Genomic DNA, 20,329 nt, shown 5'->3' with positions numbered 1-20,329 from the left:
TAGTGAGGTTGAGGACTTGTACTTTGCAGCGAAGGGTTTTTCACTCATGCCTTGACTTTAGCCACCAACCAGATAACCTCCTCGTAGTTAATTTTACCCGCTTAAAGTCTATTTTGCCCTCCCTGTCCCTAAGCCCCAGTGCTTTGAAAAAGTCTGCATCATCATTCTGAACTTAAGGGTAAAGCCCTTTACACAGCATTATCAAGTATTGGGCAGTTTCCTCCTCCTCTCCACACGCACTGCATACCGCGTCAACCACTTCGTACTTGGGCCGATATGTCTTGGTTCGCAATACTCCCTTTCTGGCCTCAAACAGCAGAGAACTACCCCGAATATTATCATAGATCTTTTCCTTGGCACTTTCCTTCTTAAAAGTTCGATAGATCTCTAGTGCGAACTTCTTAATCATGCCAATTCTCCACATATCGGTCTCAGCTTCCTTCACATTCTTCTTAACCGGTAATTCTTTTTGGTTTGGCCCCCTGCTGTTTTCCTAAGTATTTACCAGTCAATTTTCTGGTTCGCTTACTCCATTTTGTATCTCCATGCTAAGGTGGCGCCACCTCGCGGCTGTCGATACCAACTGCGGCGGCCACGGCTCCTCCCTGAACACACTAACCCATATTTTAGTACACTACATTTTGGGGTTGCATAAGCTGTAGCCAGACTTGGGGGGTTAGTGTTGCCAGACCGCTGCTAAATTTGGCGGAGAAATTTGCCCCTGTAGCTGTGACTTACCCTTGAGGGTTTTGTGTCGTCCGTGGTGCTTTTCACGAGTGCGTGAGCGACTATGGCCATTTTAATTAACAGGATGAACGTAAAACATGCATTTCAGAAGTAGGGACGTCTTCTCTCTCTGTGTGCGCAGCTGTGCAAATAAGAGATCGTGTTTCAGAGTTAATGAAACATCGATGCGTCGTCCTCCTTGCAATTCGCGAGTGTGTGTGCGATGAACTTGCTTGCGAGTGCGTGTGCGAGGTTGGCTGTTTTAATTAAGAGTATAAACCGCGCGTTGCAGAAGAGAGGACGCATTTTTTTGCTGTGTGCGCAGCTGCGCAATTCAGAGATCGTGTCTCGATCATTATTAGGGATGACGCGTATGAATACGGGGAAGTGAATTTGTGAGCCGCATTGCCGAAGCACGGAATATCTCCGTAGCTGTGCGTATCTAGTTGACTGCGCACAACGACGCATTTTCTGGGAAAGCTGAATAGGGTCCCACAATATGTCTATTGCTGACACAGCTAGGGGAAGTGTAGCGCCTCCGTCGTCACACGTGGTCGACGCGGCACGATCAGCTGTGCAGAGAGCCTACTTCTGAGATATGATCTTCGGACACGATCAGAAGAGAGAATCACACGGCCTGCTACCACTCTATTCAGTTTCTCCAGAAAACGTGTCGGTGTGCGCAGTTGACTAGGTACGCACAGCTACGGAGATATTCCGTGCTTCGACGACACGAGTCCAACGTATATTCAAACGCTGCTCACAAATTCACTTCCCCTTAAGCATTCATACGCGTCGTCCCTAATACAGACACACGATGTCTTAATTGCACAGTTGTGCACACAGCAATAGAACGCACCCTTCTGCAACACGTCCTTCATTCTGGTAATTAAAACGGCCAGTGTTGCACATACAAACAAGTTCACTGCACACGCACTCACGAAATTCACGGCGGGCGATATCCACGGCGGGCGATATCCACTGCGGACGACACAAAGAACTCGCGGAGAAATCACAACTACAGGAGCACGTTTCTCTGCCGAATGCAGTGGCAGTCTTGCAACAGCCACCTTAAAGTCTAGCAACTGAGATATGTAACGTCAAACAGAACCTTGCCGCTATCGCTTGGTACACCAGCACCTGTACTCCTTGTACCAAGACGCACTTATATTCACACGACGTGGCAAATTTCTCTCCTCTTTGTTCGCGCCAGTTGTCGTTGCTTGTGCGCTTAGACCTATGAATTCAATGCCGATTGTTTTTCCGAATGTTGTATCGTGCGTCGGACGTGACGCACAGAGAACAAAAGGGCCGGCGTCCCAAGCGGCGGCCAAGAAGTCACAAGGCCGAGACCGGGGCGGAAACTGTTTGTGTACAGATATATGCTATAAGCGTCCCCTTTATAACGGGGTGGTGACATGTGTGCCACCAGGATCCCAAGAAAAAAAAATGAAAAGAAAGCTTTATTTTTATGTTGGCCTACTGCCATATCTACTTCAATTCACTCAATCTTAATATAGCAAAGAAATATGTTTCCTCTCCAGCCTCTTCAGGCAGAATGACCTCATTTTCCCACTATTTATGTCCTTCATCTCTACTTTTCTGCCACCAATGCTCGAACCGTCTCTTACTTGCTTCTATCGCGAATGTGTTCAGCTTTCCGTGTTTTCCCCTAAAACTCAAAGCCTCATGTAGGCTTGTACTCACATGAATAGCTGGATGGATATCCCCTCATTCAATCAGGACATGTTCTCTCGTTTCCTTAGCTTGTCCACAGTATGTACATTGTTCTTATTTATTGAGTCTCGCTTTATGACTACGCTTTCCAAGGCAACCTGATCTCGCTTTGAACAGTAAAGCGCTTCCCCTTGAATTATCATAAAAACTCTCCCGCATTATATCGTTTTTGCCCTTTCTGTAGTGACTGAGTGCCAGCTTCTTTTTCATCGCTGCCGTCCAATACATCCTCTCCGCGCCTCTGTCTTTGCGCGTAATGCTCCTTGCCATATTGCCCACTTGCCAGCTGTATATTTAGTGATGAGCCTCCTAGTTTTTTTTTCTGCACTTTATGTCCATGCTCTTCGTGTACAAATACCTGAATACATACCCTGCCCACCTACTCTCTTTCATTTTGCTAAGCTTCTCTTCAAATCAAATTTTGTTCTATGCTTCCCTTACTTCAAAGCCTGTCCATCCCATAACCCCCTTTACAGCCTCATTCGTTGTCTTCTTTTGAGCACCCAACACAAGGCCTCCCACAGTCCTTTGATTTACATCCATACCTGATTGCCCCTCTGACTTCATGCACACTACTGAGTTCCCAAATGTAAGCCCTGGAACCATTATACAGACCTCGAAGCACTTTGTACCCATTCTATCCCCATAATGCTCTGTGCTTCATTATTGCAGCATTCCTCTTTCTCGTTGCTGCCAATGTTTTTTCTTGCACCTTGATATATCTATCTCCCTGATTTACCCATACTCCAAGGTACTTGTACTCGCTTACTCTCAGTATTTTTTGGACCTGTATTGAGACTGCCTGGTGTTCATGATCATTGAATACCATCAATCCACATTTTGTTGCACGAAATCCTTGGCCTAGAGCCTTGGCTTCCCTTTTGCATATATCTTGCAGTCGCTGTATATCGTCTTGACTGTCTGCAAATAGGACAATATTACCACATGCCCTCCTCAAGTTTTGTTATCACCCCGTTTCACTGTCGGTAATTCCCAGTGTAAACCGTGCCTACAGTATTCAAGGAGCTTCAGGACTGCAGCAAATCATTTTTTTAAGATTACGCCCACTTCGTGAACATTACTGTTTATTCTGGAACCTACGTCGTGCTAGCGATAACCCTAGAATATTTGATAGCAATTGTATAAATGCCGACACGCTTCGCCGCTTGTCAGTTGATTGACGGCCGACGCTCTGCTCGCCGTTATGAGTGCCAGTGTCTTGCTGTATTGTGACTTTAGTTTTATGTGGCCATAAGCTCAGCCCAAATAAACAATTTCATATTCGAGCTGCAGTCTGCTCCCCAAAAAAGCTATTGCGCATCCTGCAAGTCACCAATCCATCTCAAGAACTAGTCTCCTATTGAATTGAATTCTGTCTTGTGGAGAACAACCCCACCTATACGCTTCTCTGTTTATTCCCACTATTTCAAAACCTTTATCTTGACTCATCCGCCATATCTTTGTTTGCTTCGACTACTGCTCTTTGCTGGTTGCCATCAAGTATAGGTTCCTCTGGTATCGTACATACCACTGAGGGGGAATGGCGAGCATGTTATCGACCCCTTTTGCCAATATAGTCCCTAGTCCAACCGATTCTTCATTAAAGACATTGTTTAGACTTCCTGCAATTACCACGAGGTTTCGTCTGTTAGCTTTAGTGTTGAGTTTTGCACTCGTTTTCTGCATCACTGCTTCAAGCTTATGTTCTGGGAAAGTCCCTATTGAAACTCTCTTGTCGCCTCTCACCCTCTCTTTGATTGCTTCTGGAGATCGATTTACATTCAAGTCCTCGGAGATTATCACATGCCGTGACTTCTTTGCTAGAGTGTCCCGCACATGGAGGTTACTTGTGCTTGTAACGCCAACTGCTTTGTCCCCTCCCACCCTCACCAGTACTTTGCGTAAGCTGGGTCTTGTGACCATGGAACCTATCGAACCCGTTTTTTTCTAACATGTTTCCCTTTTGTTCTCCACCATTCTGGGTGCCAGTGCCCTACTGTTTTCTACATTTCCCGCTCCTTTGTTCACCTTCACTAGCGCCTCCTCGGCTGACCTATGCCTATCTCCCATAGCCCTTGTTTTCTCTTGCTCTATCACCAACGCAGTCTCCAGCTCAACAATTCTCATCATCAGTTCACTCTGGGCAAGTGTCTTCCCCATTTTTTCTTGACCTCCCGTTGCCTACACCTGGTGTCAGCCTTCTTGGCATTTACATCTGCACTAGCCTTCATTTTCAATCCCTCCCCGCATTCTGAACATTTTTGTCTTTTTAACCTTGTTTTCTTGACACCAATTCACCAGTGTCCACGTGTAGCTGAATTGTCCCACTCGATAATTACAGGATGTGGCTTACAACGAACACTCTTCGAAGTAAAAAAGTAAGCTCTACTACCAAAATTGACGTGGTCGGTGTACATGCACCCCCCGCCACATGGTGGCAGGAGAAAAAACAAAACGAAAAATACTAAGTGACTGACCCGCCCCCTCCAACAGCCGTATAATGTAATACATGCTGTTTGCGGCGAGATCGGGCTATAAGTGGCAGCACCCTCCCAGCGCAAGTGTGGATAGGTGGTCAACGGCACGTATACAAATACACGCGTGCGATATGAGCTGATTGTCGATTTGCATGCGATCTGAGCCGATTGTCGGCGGATAAAATGCGTTGACTACAGTTTATTGTTAATATCTACACTTCTTTACTGAATCAGTACACAACGCCTATGCATTGTTAACATTACCCGCGAGTAAAGTGCATTCTGCCTTTCGTAGGGTGCTCGCCTCGGGTGACTCTCTTCACGCCTCTGCACTAAACAAGCCTTTTGTGCTGTTTGTAGGTGTTTAGCTTGTATTCTGCCTGCTATGCACTGCTGTAGCATGACTGAACTACCTATGTAATCTTTATCATCTGCATACTACAACAGAGAGAAAGATAGTAAAAAGCCCGCATATCTGTGCGACTAGTGCAGTACCATTGTTCGCACCTAATACACATGTGATTTTTTTCTCTGATTCTGTTCATCATGCAATGTGGGACAGTCGATAAGTCTAGTCAGGAAAGCTTAGCACAGTCGATAAGTCTAGTCAGGAAAGCTTAGTGGCTGACTGTGGTTTGCGCTACACTGTGTTTACCGTGTGTACACAAATTTTTTTGCACCAGTAAAAATATAACAATCTTAATAGTTCAGAAGAAAGCTTTCATAGATGTATACGTGTGCTATAAAATAAAAAGCCTGGGTAATGGACAAACATGTTTTTTTTTACAGACAAAAACTGACCACTGCCTTCCGTCCGTCACTATCAATGCTGCACAAATGCCGAAGCCAATGTAAAAAAGTTGAAATTTTCAATGAAATATACGACATTGTATATAAGGTATGCCTTACGAGTTAATTTTCAATGTCTGGGCTCTCTAACGTGTTTTTTAAAATAAGGACTCGGCTGCACAGGGTAACTCTGTTTTAAGTACAGTTTATGTACCGATGTGTCACAGTTTATGTGATAGTAATATTTTTGTGTAATGGTACCACGGCCAGATAAACGCAACTAAGGCTCCTCGCATGATCGATAAACTACAGTGCCGTAGTTATTCACCTACTAACAGTGCGCAAGTGCATGGCCTAGAGCCTGTGTTTCTTTTTTTTTTTTTTACAACTCTGTAGCTATAAAATGCTGCATTCACACACCCTGACCCGCAGGTCGCGGGTTCAAATCCCGGCTGCGGCGGCTGCATTTCCGATGGAGGCGGAAATGTTGTAGGCCCGTGTACTCAGATTTGGGTGCACGTTAAAGAACCCCAGGTGGTCAAAATTTCCGGAGCCCTCCACTGCGGCGTCTCTCATAATCATATGGTGGTTTTGGGACGTTAAACCCCACAAATCTATCTATCTGCATTCACACACCATTTAATGGTCCTCGTGCTTGGGAGGCTGCCAAAAGCATTTTGCGATGTGCTTGAAACAAAGGGGCACCCACTCTGAAGTTATTTTGGTGGATGGAGGGTACGACGACAAAAATTAGGGGACCCTTAAAGCTTCGCCTTTAAGTGTTGAACACGATAGAGAAATCCGGCCCCAGTGTGCCCTTTAACCACTAAGTTCATACTTATTATGTTTGGTTACACACACAAATGCATCCAAGCACGACGTATCTATAATAAGTGCAGGTTTTTGATCTATTTAACAGCACTTTTATAACAACTTTATACAGTGATATACGTAGTCACATGTCCTGTATTATGAACTGCGCGTAGACGTGACACCTGTATTTTTAAATGATCACATTCTGTCGTTCGTCTTGCGTTAGTTATCTGGCAATTGTTCGACTTGTTCTTCTGGAGACCCCTTCCGGCCAACCGCAACAAGCATCCCCTTATGATCAGTGAAATGGCAACTGCAGTTCTTCACTTCTTTTATGGTGTCATGAGAATAAAAAGCTAAATCTATGCAAGCGATGTGGTTTATTAAAATGGCATTTCCTTGAAGGGGCATAAAGAGTCTCACAATGCCTCACAGATGGCGGCACATTATCTAGCGCTTGCTGTTTGCTTGATCAACGCCTCTGGAAAGGCATGACATGTTTTCCGCTAGATGTACATAGTTGTCCATTTCTAGAGCTGTTTGAAAGTTCCTGTGTGTTTTAGCTGCGATGGCTGCATTATCCCGGCCTTTTTGGACATAGTTTTATGGCCTCCCAAATGCGCCTACAAATCGCCGAATAGGCTAGTTTTCATCCTGACAGCTGTCGAACAAAATGCGTTAAGGAGACTCCTCTGCATCGCATTTATGTAGTGTTTTTGTCCAAAGCACTTGCAAGGAACATCGGGGCTTTGTGGTAGAACACCTGCTTGCCACGCAAACGACCCGGGTTCGATCTTCAACGGGACTGAATATTTTCTTCTTTATTTTATTTTCTTCTTTCTCGATTTTTCCCTCACAACCAACGCTGCCGACGGCGGGATTTCTGCGACACAAGCTCTCTAACGCTATCGCATTAATAAACAGCACTTTAGGAAGTTGCACTCGCCGATCTTATTACAATGCATTAGCAGCCGAGCAAGACCAAATGCTTTCGTATGTCGTTTCAGGCACACGTAAAAGCTGTTACACTTGCATGGACATGACTGAACAAACCACACTTTGAGAACGTGCATGACGTACACGCACACAGAAACACGGCGTCGCTAGCAGATGACGCACGGAGCAATCCACACTTCCCCTCTTCGGCTAGTTGCCGCCAGGTGGCAACTTTGCTCAATCTCACGGCCAATAAAGGTTCATACTACTGCCTTAATAATTAATAAAAGCAAACTCAAAGCATGCAAAAAGACATCTGCGCAGTCGGCCCAGAGCCCTCACAAAACACGACCATCCGCTGCCAAACCTACTAGCCAGAAAAACTTTCCGGTAGGAGTGTTCTTCCTCTGGCCTCTGCAGTGAACTTGTAGCACACCGACAGGCAGAGTTGAGGCTGGGGCAGCATGTGAATGTGCCTCTGGGGGCACGAAGACCAGTAGGAATCTCTGTAATACCACCCACACTTTATAGCCTCGCAGCAGGAGTATACACATTAGTAGGTATGATGGCTGTAGCAGGAACAGCAGAAAAATGTGCCGTCGGAAAACAAGTAGGTGCAGCATAAGCCATAGCAACAGAACCGACCTGAGCAGGCATCGCCAGGGCAGGAGTCGTCATTCTGTTTTGTAAGGTCTGGCATGACTCTTGTCCAAGTGGGAACATATGTGAATGCTGTGCCACACAACATCGGTAACAAAGCAGGGGCACGGGCAGTTGGAATGCGAGCCAGTGAAACATGGATTATTGCAACATGCCCTGTCAAAGCAGGTATCGTCGAAGTACAGGAAATCGCATTATGGCCGGATCTGACAGCAGAAGAATGTCTTGAGAATCGGCAGACTCCTCCATGATGTCCTTTTCTTCAGCATTGCAAACAGGTGTGATTCCTTGCCGGAAAAGTGGCAGCGTCGGCTCAGTGCTGCGATGAACCGCAGAGGAAGCACTACCACGGAAGCCGACGGCGACGCCAGCGAAAAGAAGTCAGACGCGTCGGTCAGTGAGATAGCTTTCAAAGTTGCCAGGCAGCCAGAGAAAGAGGGCGCAAAGAAACGTCAATGTAGACACTTACTGAAGTGTGCGGTCGGAGTGCTTCTTTTTCTTCGCTAAATCGAGGGTATTTGTACTGAGAATTTCGCTCTCATCTTTGAAAAATTTTTCTGTGCAGATTCGGGGACACGATTCCTGCTATAATTTGGCCGAACGGCAGCATGTCTGTATTCGCACCAAAATTACCACAATCCTTTAGTAGAGTAATATAGATGTTCTTTGGTGATACATTGAAGCACAGCCGCTGTGAAAAAGATACATCCCGGGCACCGTCACTGTCACCTTGTGTAGGTTTTGCGCATCAGTCGCCTTTCTTGTCCTAAATCATCAACATCCAGAACCTATGTTTATGATTTAGGCTTCAAAATTGATGTGCCAGACAAAAATTTTTGTCTCGTAGTCTTGCCATGCCTTCCTTTTGCTTTGCGCATGGCTGTTTGAGCACCGACGGCCGAGACGATGTAAGTAGGGCTTTGCAACTTCTTGCTTCAAAGAAAACGAAAACAGATAAATGAGCTGATTGCTACTGTGAAAGGAAGTGAATTTGAGCTTTCTTGAACCAGTGTTCTCTGCTCAAAACATTGTTGCGACAGGCACCACTATCAGGGTTTATCGCCATCCTATCTAATGGGAATGCCAGTGAAGTCTGCATCCTGTATGTCGTGTTGTGCCATCCATCTTTGTCCACGAGTAATGGTGGGCAGGCTCCGAGGGCGGCATTCTCGACGAGACGAACACAGCAGGTGTGATTTCGTAATCATATTGTACTCTACACAAGCAATCCATACTTCTGTTAGATGTCGTTTTGCGATTTATTACGTACCGCTGACGGCTTGCAGAGTAGATGTAGCGCCAGCTGAATGAAAATGCAGATAAAGCTCCGAGCAGCAGATGCCTTCTTCCTCCTCTTTACTACAATTATTTCAATAATTTACGCCCCGCCGTGGTGGTCTAGTGGCTAAGGTACTCGGCTGCTGACCCGCAGGTCGCGGGTTCAAATCCCGGCTGCGGCGGCTGCATTTCCGATGGAGGCAGAAATGTTGTAGGCCCGTGTGCTCAGATTTGGGCGCACGTTAAAGAACCCCAGGTGGTCGAAATTTCCGGAGTCCTCCACTACAACATCTCTCATAATCATATGGTGGTTTTGGGACGTTAAACCTCACAAATCAATCAATTATTTCAATAATTTACAGCTCTGCGGAGGCTTATTCACAGAATTTAGGTCATCTTCAACTTCAGTACTGTAGAATTGCATAAATGTCGTTCGGTATCTGGTATTATTCTGTCATACTTCCCAAATCAAACTGCATAATTAAAGGTATAATAGGTTTGACTTGTCTGAACAACATTGATGTTGATAACAAAAAGACGAAGCTGAAATCAGTGCTAGAAAAACGGGACACTAGACGATTATGCAAAAGTATAAGTGGTTTCACTAGACGATTATGCAAAAGTATAAGTGGTTTCACTATCTCACTCCAAACACATATCGAGAGTATTCATTTGAATGCATGCCCTAAGTACTCCTTTTATTCTGCATGTGTCAGTAACCCATCTATTCATATATACTGTTGCAGGTTATTCGAGAGCTGCTTGCTGTAGACAACAGCATTGAGCAAGCGTCAAGACCCAGTGATTCTGGTGAAAGAGATTACGTAAGTGGGCTTTCACTTCTCTGGGAAATAATATTTAGCGTCATCACTAGTAACAACAGAAGCCGGTTTATTTCAGGATGACATTGCTGCAGAGCCAGTGTACAAAGCAGGACAGAGTCTGGCTTATGAGTCTGGACAAGCACTAGAGACACCACCTCAGCTAGTGTGTGAGCAGCATCAAGTCATAGATAAGTCTGTTCAAGTTGGACTGATAACACACCACGAAGCATCACAAGCAAATGAAGAGAAAATTCTGTCAACAAGTGCCACACAAACAGAGCCCCAAGCTGTGTCTTCAGGTATTTCTTTGCATTTTCCGTAACATAAAGTCAGTGTTTGCTGCAAGAGCAAAGGAGTGAATGCTACAGTAACAAATAGGAATACTATTTTAGGATAACAGCTGACACCTTTGAGATTCGTTTTGGCCTCATTTTACTAAACACCAATGTTGAAGTTGTTTTACAGTGAAAGCTGTTATGAAATTACCACTAGAGCCAGTTGGGCACTGCGGTAGTTTGTGGAGATAGGTTTGCACTAGGCTTACTTACTATGCGCAACCGTGTAGGGATGCGACGTCCTCCAGTGACGCTGCGTGTGATGACGCTGCAGCAGGGTTCGTCGTTTTCTCCGACAGGGCGCAGAAACCACGCACGAGGCAGGATAACAACAACGACGGGTTTATTAACCCAAGATGCAGAACAGTGCGACACTCACGGGCTTGCAGGCCGTGTAATGAACTTTGTAAGACCGAGCAAGTATGCTTGCCTACGGCACGACGACTCCCGCACAAGGGCCGAAGTCAAACGCACGAACGAGAAGCTGCCTGCTGAGCAGCACGTCAACCCCTCGTGAAGGCCTGAGAGCATCTGCCGCGACGAGCGAATCCTCGGGCGCAACATAGCTTGTAGGAAAAGAGGATGTCACGCACGGCCCAAAGGCACCTGTTGCGATGTATTGTCCTGAGGAGCCGATTCCTTTCAAGAAGGCGAGTGAGCTGTTGTACTATATGTGTTCAGCTGGTTTTGATATGGAGGTTAGCATGGATTGTGCTAATCGTAATTTTTCAGGAACTTTAGTCAGTGTGCCTTGTAACTCCGACTCATCCATGATGAGTCGCATCAAGGACGATACACTTGAAGACAGGCACGTACCAATGCTGCCGCTTATTCCTGTGAAAAGACCTAACATCCTCGAACCACATGCTATACTTTTTGTGAGAGAATAGGACAGCAAAAGCACATAACACCTGACTTAGCAATATCCTCAAAGCCTAGACCCTGTTACTGAAAGCTTTGTGTGGACCTTCTGGGATGTGGCGATTTTTATATTGCCATTACATGCGTACAAAACGAAATGTATCTCATGCCACAGCACATCTAATAGGGGAGAATGCATGAGTATGCATAGGAATAAATATCGCAATCAGCAACTAGAAAACAGCCTTAGTGAAAATGGTAGTAGTAAATAAGCTAGAAGTTAGAGCCCCTAATTTTTATGGTTAAAAGTCGAATGCAATGTCGGCATGCATGCACACTATCGCCTTCCCAATCGCTAGTCTGCGTTCGATTCTCGGTGGAGACGTAAATTGTGCCGCTAGGAAAGTTAAATTGCAGAGCTGATATTTTCATTTGTATCTATTGCTCGAATTTTCGTGCACAAGGAGCACTGCTTTTTCGCTTAAAACCAAAGATGCCGCCGCAGAGACTGGAATGGGTGACTACATGGGTAACTGCGTTCACCACGAAAAAAAAAATTTAGAAGTGTTCTGGGGAGCTAGTCTCCAAGCAGCAGGTGCAAATTTGGGAACAGATTAATGGACCAACACCTAAAGCGAAGCGTAGGGTATGCTAAGATTCCTTTTGGGCTGATGCAGGACATCTGGTGGTGCAAGACATGTTGTGCTGAAGGAAGGCATAAGCAGAGCAGAAGTCTAAAAAAAAGAAAGTAGCAGAATTTGCCTTTCTGAGACAAACTTTGCTAGAAATGCAATCTGTGTCAGGGATAACGCTTAAACGCAGCCTTTCAGGGTCACCGAAATGGAGGACGCCTTAGGTAGAACAACCACAAGTGGTGCACCAGGCGCTGGCACAATTGCCCCGCCGCGGTGGTCTAGTGGCTAAGGTACTCGGCTGCTGACCCACAGGTCGCGGAATCGAATCCCGGCTGCGGCGGCTGCATTTCTGATGGAGGCGGAAATGTTGTAGGCCCGTGTGCTCAGATTTGGGTGCATGTTAAAGAACACCAAGTAGTCGAAATTTCCGGAGCCCTCCACTATGGCGTCTCTCATAATCATATGGTGGTTTTGGGACAATAAACCCCACATATCATCATCATCATCAGGCGCTGGCACAATTACGGTAGGGTCAGGTTGCATCATCGGTTGCTAAGACTTGTCCTGAGGAAGTATGGCAAGCCCTCCTCCTAAGTAGCCTATTGGGCTGCTTATTTTTGACAACGTAGTAAGCAGAACTCTACACAGAAGCCAAAGTGCACCTGGGGAACTTTGATGATCAAATTCGACCTACACCACTTGTTTTGTGAAGGCCCATGATACTTGAACATACCAACCACAAAATGGCTCTAATCCATTTATTATTCAACTGTTTTAAACTATCTCCCCTTCAAGCTTTATAGCATAGAACTTCTTGTATAATAGACAAAGAGACATGACAGGCTCACAGGTTTACTTTCAAATAACTTTTAATATTAGAGCTTGGAAATATCAATGCAGTGAAAGAAGAAAAGGGGCATTGAATCACCTGATCAAAGCAACACGCGTGCATTACATGGCACTTTCACCAGCAACCATCGAAAAACCGTATTTTACTTGGGATAAAAGAAGTTAAAAGTTACTTGAAAGCAAGTGCTTGTGCCTTCCATGTCTTTTTTGTCTTTCGTGCAAGAAGTTTCGTGCTATCAAGCTTGTAGCTAAGGATTACCAATTAGCCCGAACCAATGCCTTGCTCAGTTCCCTTCAATGGCAACTGTTTTTACTTACGAGCTACAAAAGGCGCTTGCACGAACTACTTCATTCACAGTAAGCGCTCCTCCTACAGCTAACGAAAAAGAGGAGAGGAATTTTCATCTGCGATGCCTTGAAGCAGTTTTATAAAAAGTTCAGAGAGATTTTGACTGTAGAATTAATCATTATTCCCAAATTCGTGGTTTTTCAAATCGCTTTACTTTTACTTCAAAATATCTGCTCCATTTTATATATCCGTAGTTCCGATTCATTAATTCTTAGTATTTTTTTTCTTTCATCACTGTCAGCATTTCAACCGACATAATCTAACAAAATTTAAGACTTTATTTTAGAACTATCCTGGTTCTTGGCCCATCCCTCCCGCATGTGTCTGTTATAGATACAAGGCTCTACTCTATTCTACTCTAATCTGAACTGGATGCTTACCTTCCTCCTCTGCATTCACCTAATCACAGCATGCCAAATGTCAAAGGGTCCTCTTTGAGTTCAGGAGGCGCAGAACATGATTCCTGGGGCCTGTGGCAGCCTTGTACGAGTTTTTATGACGGACAGTCATCTCGTGCTGGCCCTCATTAGTGTATAAGTTCATATAGTAGTAGTTTAACATAGCAAACACACATGTTTCTGCAGTCTAAGGGAGCACGGCTCTGAGGAGTTGCTGGTAAAAAAAACAATAAAATGGGAGGGACAGAAGTTACGGAAAAGAAGAATCAACCCTATCAAGATAAATGTATACTCATGACACAAGCTTAATAGCACTGTCTCTGTGCATTAGTAAAGCTCTGGCACTGGAAATAGAACCCAGAACCACCCAGAAGCTTGCCACATTATATTACTTCCTCTTCAACTAGTCCCGTTTCCTTGCACAAGTTCGTGCCATTCTCGCTTGTGTGTGCTTGAAGTAAGCATCTCATGTAATCCTAACTGCACTCCTAATGCAAATTTCAACTTTTTACAGTATCGCCAGAGTCATTCAATACTTTTACTGGTCATGAAGCTGCGCCGTAACTTTTTATGGGAGAGCTTTGTGCGGTGCAAGCAGAGGCCGGGGTGCATCTTAGCATCTTCGCCGGGGGCATCGGGCAGACGGTGGCCGCATGCCACCCCGGGTGTTGATCGTTAGTTTGGTGTTGTGCGTGTTTGTATGCTTGCATTCCCTTACCCATGCATACCTCATTAGAAGCAAGTAGCTAGTTGCTGGCGGCTCTACACCATTTCCACCTCCATCGTTATGCAGCCGCCACAGCCGGGATTCGATCCCGCGACCTGCGGGTATCAGCCAAGTGCCTCAGCCACTGTACCACCGCGGCGGAACATGTGTCAAAACTTCTGTTTTAATTTCGTCATATAAAAACGTATGAAATAGGCTATTCACTTTTTCATCGTTGGTCTTTTCAAATAGGAGAGAAAATAGCGAATAATATTACGACATTTACATTTCAATGGTTAGCGTGAAGATGACCTTGGCTCGCAAAGCACTCGTTCAGACTAGCTATTTATTAATCCATATACTTTTGTTCTGACATGTCAGTCTGTGCTTCTAGAAACAGTTTTGCAGATAAGCTGGCACAATGCATGATAGTAGCACATCCATTTGACATTTGAAAATGTAAAAAATAATGCTTGACTGTTTAACAGGCTGAAGCATTATCTGGTGAACCGGTGACATTGCATAGCCTGGTATAATCTCACTCTTTGTGAAGCAGTACAGAGACATTTGTGGGAAATCTGTAAAGTCTGACATCAATATAACGAAGGAGTTTTCTGTCTGATGTACTCTAAATGTCCTTATATCTCTGAACTCCTAACAGTCGAAAATCGTGACACCATTGTAACTTTTACAAATGATTTTTTTTATTCCTTGATTCATAGTTTTTTAGTTAGTTTATGAAACTTGCATTCATCATTTACAATGTCACAAACTTCATGTGTTATAATTTGTAATAATCCTTTCTCTGTGCACCTTGTGGATATGTCTATGCAAGATGGAAGGAATTGCCTCATGGTGTCCGCATGTATATAGCATAGAACTCGTGTGGTGCAAGAAGAGATTAGGTGAAGTTACCGAGTTGCTGCTCTGTAGCGATAACAAAGTTTGGTTTTGCCTTGACCTGAAGATCATCTGCTTCATTTACATGCTGGTTAACCAGTGTTGTACACGTTCCTCCAGAACAGGAACGAAAGTCCGTTCCTCCTTCCTTCCCAATCTTGGAACGAGTTTCCGTTCCAAGTTCCCTCAATGTGAGAGGAACTCATTCCAGTTACATTTTGAAAGTTTGAATGCATCATTAGATTTGAATGCTTGATCAAACTATTGCTCTAGATATATTTGAGGTGAAAGCAAGTAATAAGTTTGAAGCTCACTTTACCCTACTCATGTTGTATGAATTTAACATTGGCGGCAGCTGGTTATATGTAAATCGAAGGAGTGTAAAGAAACGATTCCAAAGAAACGCTTCTACACGAACTTTTTCACCCATTCCAGCCATACTACAGATTCGTGAAACTGCAACTTTTGAGCTCGTCTACCGCAAGTGCCACACATAGCACTTTTTCCGCGTCTCTTTTCGAAATACGCAGTCAGAATACTACGCTTCAGGTATTAGAGCGCAATAACGTTAAGAGAATGTTTCACATAAATTAATGTCTGCGTTGCTTGTGGTGAGTGAAAAATCAGTGCTGTCTGTGAGTGAAAAAGTCGAGATAGCTATTAATGATACCAAATGATTTAAGTGCAAATCGACTTCGGGCCTTCCTTGCAGCAAGCATGTTTTATACCAGAGTCAAGTCATTGCTTCAAACTGCTTTAGAAAGAAAAGTGTCCTGTATTTAGAGGACCTATCTTAAGGCATATAGTGTTGCATGGCAGAAGCGTAGAATTGCGATAGACCTCAGCACATGAGGAACACGCAATGAAGGGATGTTTTAAACGCCCACTCATTACAAAGTGCTCAAGCATATTAAAGCCCCTATCAGCATTAAAAGCATCAACCAAGTCAACAGCTGTGTAGGTTCACGTTTGTCTTACATACGCGTGGTGGACTCCTCCCTGATTAGCCGAAGGAAGAAATTGGGCATAGCGGGCACTTTGAAACTGTACTTCAGTAGGCATTCCATAGTAGTTTCAAATGGACAACGTGACATGTGGAAACATTTGTTTGCTTGTACAGTTTTGGCATTCACCGAGAACCAAAGTCAAGTTTACTGATTCGACGATGCGCACGGGTCCCGATTACGCTACAGGGTTCTATTTTTAAAGGCGCGGCTCGAGCATGCTTAGAGTTTTCTACATATGGAAATTGCCACACACGCACCAATATAAACATATTCACATGAAACTGCACCAAAAAGAACCATACATAGGTGCTTAACGAGTGCTGATTTAATATTGCAGTGTGAGTAGAAAATAATGTTTAGGATAGATATTCACAGTGTAGTCTCTCGTTCCCACTTAGCAAGTGTTGCCTCTCGGTGTTGATAATCAACAAACAAGCCTGTTTTGTCGTCGGCACTTTATTGGTAATGTTGAAGAGCTATTCCCTCAAGCAGAAGGGGGTACGCTGTCATACACAAAAAAGGAACAATGTCGACCGAGGTCAAATGAGTGACTGCAGGCTCAGCAGGTGCAACAAGAATGTAGCTCTGAATGTACGCCTATTGCTTACTGAATGACAGTCGTTACCGGTGCTATGGCTGTTGAATTGAACTATAATTAAAAAACTTCAACTGCTCGTACTTGAAGGGCCACTCAACAGGTTTGACAATTCTGAGCTAACACGTGCATTGTGAAGGTGGGGCATTAACGATCACATCTGCCAAAATTTGCACTGCTACATTCCACGGAAATTGGTTAATTGCTTCCCTATCCTTTCGCGGGTGTGTGCTAACAGAATGAGGGCATGATGTGCATGTATGAACTGCCTTACGTACACGAAAGTGCAGTGACGTTGGTACTCTGAGTAGACTACTGTGCTCTGACGATGGTCACGATGGCACGTCACATGGCGAAAATTATTTAACACAACATGTGTAGTTTATGCAATTTCTTTCTTAAAGAGGGGAATAAAACTTCAGATAATTAATGAGACGTAATAAGGGAATGTGCACGTCTTTTTTCTATTTTTTTCCTTGAATTGCAGCGAGATGCGGGGCTAATTTGCTGGCGTTTCGCATGCGTTCGTGTCACCATGGTCAGCGCATTGAGCAGACGATAGCCGTGGAAGCGAAAGTAGCGCTCCTACACGTTTGCACACTCATTGTGCTCATCTATTCTACCGCGTCAAAGCCAGCGTTTCCAAACCATCCCGCAGAAATAGTCACTAGAGCATAACTTAACGCTGGTCAACAAAACAATGCCGCTCGCGTGTTCAGGGTTGGGGCTCGTTCGGGCCCCTCATGCGCGCGTGACCTTTTAGTCGGGTGCCAGAGAGGGTAGGGAAAAGATTTGACCTGCGAAGGCTACTACGGGGGGTAGCAAGGGTTTCGAACTCACCTCCTCTCATCCTCATTTCGTGCAACTTAAGAAAAATTGTTTTCTCAGCTCATATTGGACCGCCTGAAAAAATTTTTGTGACATAATGTTCCTCATTAGACACGCAACAACTTCCATTGACTAAATAAAATTTGGTATAGGGCCTGGTGAGTGGTTCGTTAAGGGGAGAGGCTGGTCTTGAAATGAAAACCTATATTTTAGGAGATACTATAATTAAATTAGGTGTGTATATGTATTTCTTCCTCCTCTTTTCAAAAATATAATTAGTTTTATTATAAACCAACTGGTTAAAAAATTGTGAGAGCATAAGTGAAGTCGAATTGTGTAATTCCTTATGGGTTGTTAAAGTGCCCGTAAATCACCTCCAATATTTTTTCAAGCATTTCAAGTAAGTACAGGCATCGTGTGCAGAATGCCGCGATCAACGATTCTGCACGTGGCAGCGCTACGAGTCGCCGGCGCACCAAAAATTTCAACAAACAATTCATCCTCCCTTTTGGGCTTTTCGGGCCACCGCGTAATGCGCCGTGCCATATCTGGCGCACCGAGTCAAATATGCCAAATATGCTGTGGAGCAAGAGCCTACGACTTCCGGTCAGTCTGCCAGCAGCTGTCCGCGCTGCTTGTTTTTCGTCGTGTTGCCTGCGTGCGTGTAACATGTGCGGGGCACTTCATGTCCTTGTATGGGTCCATCACGTTGGCAATCCTTTGAAGGTATGCGCGCAATGCAGGTTTTATACCGGTGCGATTACGGCAGCCACGGTTCGCCAACAAGCACGCAACTGATGGAGTCGACAATTGGGGTTGCGGCAACCGTATGTAGACAGTGTTTCAAGGAGCGAGTCAGCGATGACGTACCCCACATGAGATTGGGAGGGGTGCTCGGCGAGAAGGCAAAGCAGCGTGGAAAAGGATACCAGTGGAGGAAAGGGCAGGGGAGAGCGAAAGGTGTAGTTATCGCGGTTTTGATAATCAAATGCGTCTAACTTCACTGTTACTGCACCGTTTCAAAAAATTATCACAGCTTCGTGTTCGTCGTACACTTGTGCGAAATTTCCCCACAGCAACTAACTTTTGACCTTTGGGTATTTTTCGGGCCCTTTAAGGCACTTTCCGTCAATATTTTTAGGTTTTGTTTAAACTGCAGCTGTAGCCAAAGACCTGCCATGTGGAGCTAAGCTATTTATATTGTCACTGATATACATCATCATATCAAAATTCTCATTTGCATTGATGCTACAAAATTTCAAATTTGAATGAGCTCAGAATATTGTTCATAACATTTCATATGACACTCTTAAGAAAAATAGCATAGCTCCACAGTCCTGTTTCTTGAGGTAAATGGTATAAAAGTTTAAAAAATTGCTTCACAAAATCATCAATTAAAGTTCCGTAAGGCTGGTCAGGTTGGCATAAAATGTGAAGCTGAGAAAATGGCATTTGAAGTTTCAACATGCACTGAAAAGTTTTCTATAATGGACTTTTACCACAAATTTTATACACGTTATCCAACTGTTACCACGCAAAACAAAAACTATGTGCCTTATTTTACCCTTGGAATCATTTCTAAAAAATTTTTCCAGTGTGGAAAGCATTATCAGAACCCCACCGCGACAAGCTGTTGAGGGGTTCTGAAAAGTTGTGGGGTATGAGGCTCAAACTCCTAGCTGTTAGGGAACCCTCAAGGGACCATGAAAATGTCTGGAAAATTGGGCATCTGTCCGGAAAAACGAATGCCCAGAAAAGTGCCCCTTTTATAGGTATTTTTAGCTGATGCAGAGGGTCACGACTGTAGTACAAAATTCTTCTTGTTGTCTTGTAAATGCATCATTTCGGTGGCTCTGAAAACAGCTGTTTATCCAGAAAAATATCGATGTGGCTGAAAAGGGTCTCGTATTTTCTTTTGCACGACATTCCGCTTGCCCGCGATTATGTCTGCTTCAGTTTCAGCTACACTTCATGCTGTCCCTGTTAACCGATGACATTGTCATCGGTGCTCGTGCCAACTCCGAGCTCATTGGCTGTGTAGGCGCTGGCAAAAATCGGATGGCGAAAGCTATAAGCGCTGACTCCAAGAAAGGCGAACTTTGTGTAGCTGACTTTCTCAACAAAACGCTTTTTGTTTGCGCCTATTTCCCAACTCGCTGCGCCTGCTCCGCCATTGAGTAGTACGCAGCATTAATCCGAAGTGCATCGTTCGTTAAATTTGGTCCCACGGCATCGTCAGTAGACAGCGTCCGTAAAGTTTCTGCCGGATTCGATGGGTCCGGCCGCGACTGCAACGAGCTGCCAAAGGGCACTTGTGGCCGGTGCCTTCTTGTTACAAGGCCATTTTTCTACGGCTTTTGAAAGCCCGTCGCATCGATGTTTTCAGATTAGAGTCTCCAGGCATCTCGATCGCAATTAAAAAGTACGAATGCAAAGCGAAAACACGGTGCGTTGAGAAACACGCACGATCGTTAGAGCAGATTCACACAAATGTACAGCCACAGCGGACGCAACACATATAAAATTTTTTTAAAAATGATGCGTTGGTCACCCTAATCAATGAGAGACTCGGAAAAGCAGGCCGCGTGAAGGCCAATCAGCAATGTGGAAACGACCTTCAGGAAAC

General features: G+C 44.6%; 1 protein-coding gene across 5 annotated transcripts in view; it reads left to right on the top strand.

Moving 5' to 3' along the window:
* The window catches only part of LOC119185244 (uncharacterized), a 548,537-nt gene that overhangs the window by 6,825 nt on the left and 521,383 nt on the right, over positions 1 to 20,329 (top strand). For 3 of the 5 annotated variants that reach the window (XM_075890600.1, XM_075890596.1, XM_075890595.1), the window contains exons 2-3: positions 10,163 to 10,240; positions 10,317 to 10,539. In XM_075890600.1, the coding sequence (XP_075746715.1) occupies positions 10,163 to 10,240; positions 10,317 to 10,539 (301 nt within the window). Of the gene's footprint in view, positions 1 to 5,729; positions 5,839 to 10,162; positions 10,241 to 10,316; positions 10,540 to 20,329 lie in introns of those variants that run through there. The other 2 variants (XM_075890597.1, XM_075890598.1) reach the window with 2 other exon arrangements.

Source organism: Rhipicephalus microplus, chromosome 3, assembly GCF_043290135.1.
Source record: "Rhipicephalus microplus isolate Deutch F79 chromosome 3, USDA_Rmic, whole genome shotgun sequence".
Taxonomy (NCBI): Eukaryota; Metazoa; Arthropoda; class Arachnida; order Ixodida; family Ixodidae; genus Rhipicephalus; species Rhipicephalus microplus.
This window is presented reverse-complemented; position numbering and strand designations above follow the sequence as displayed.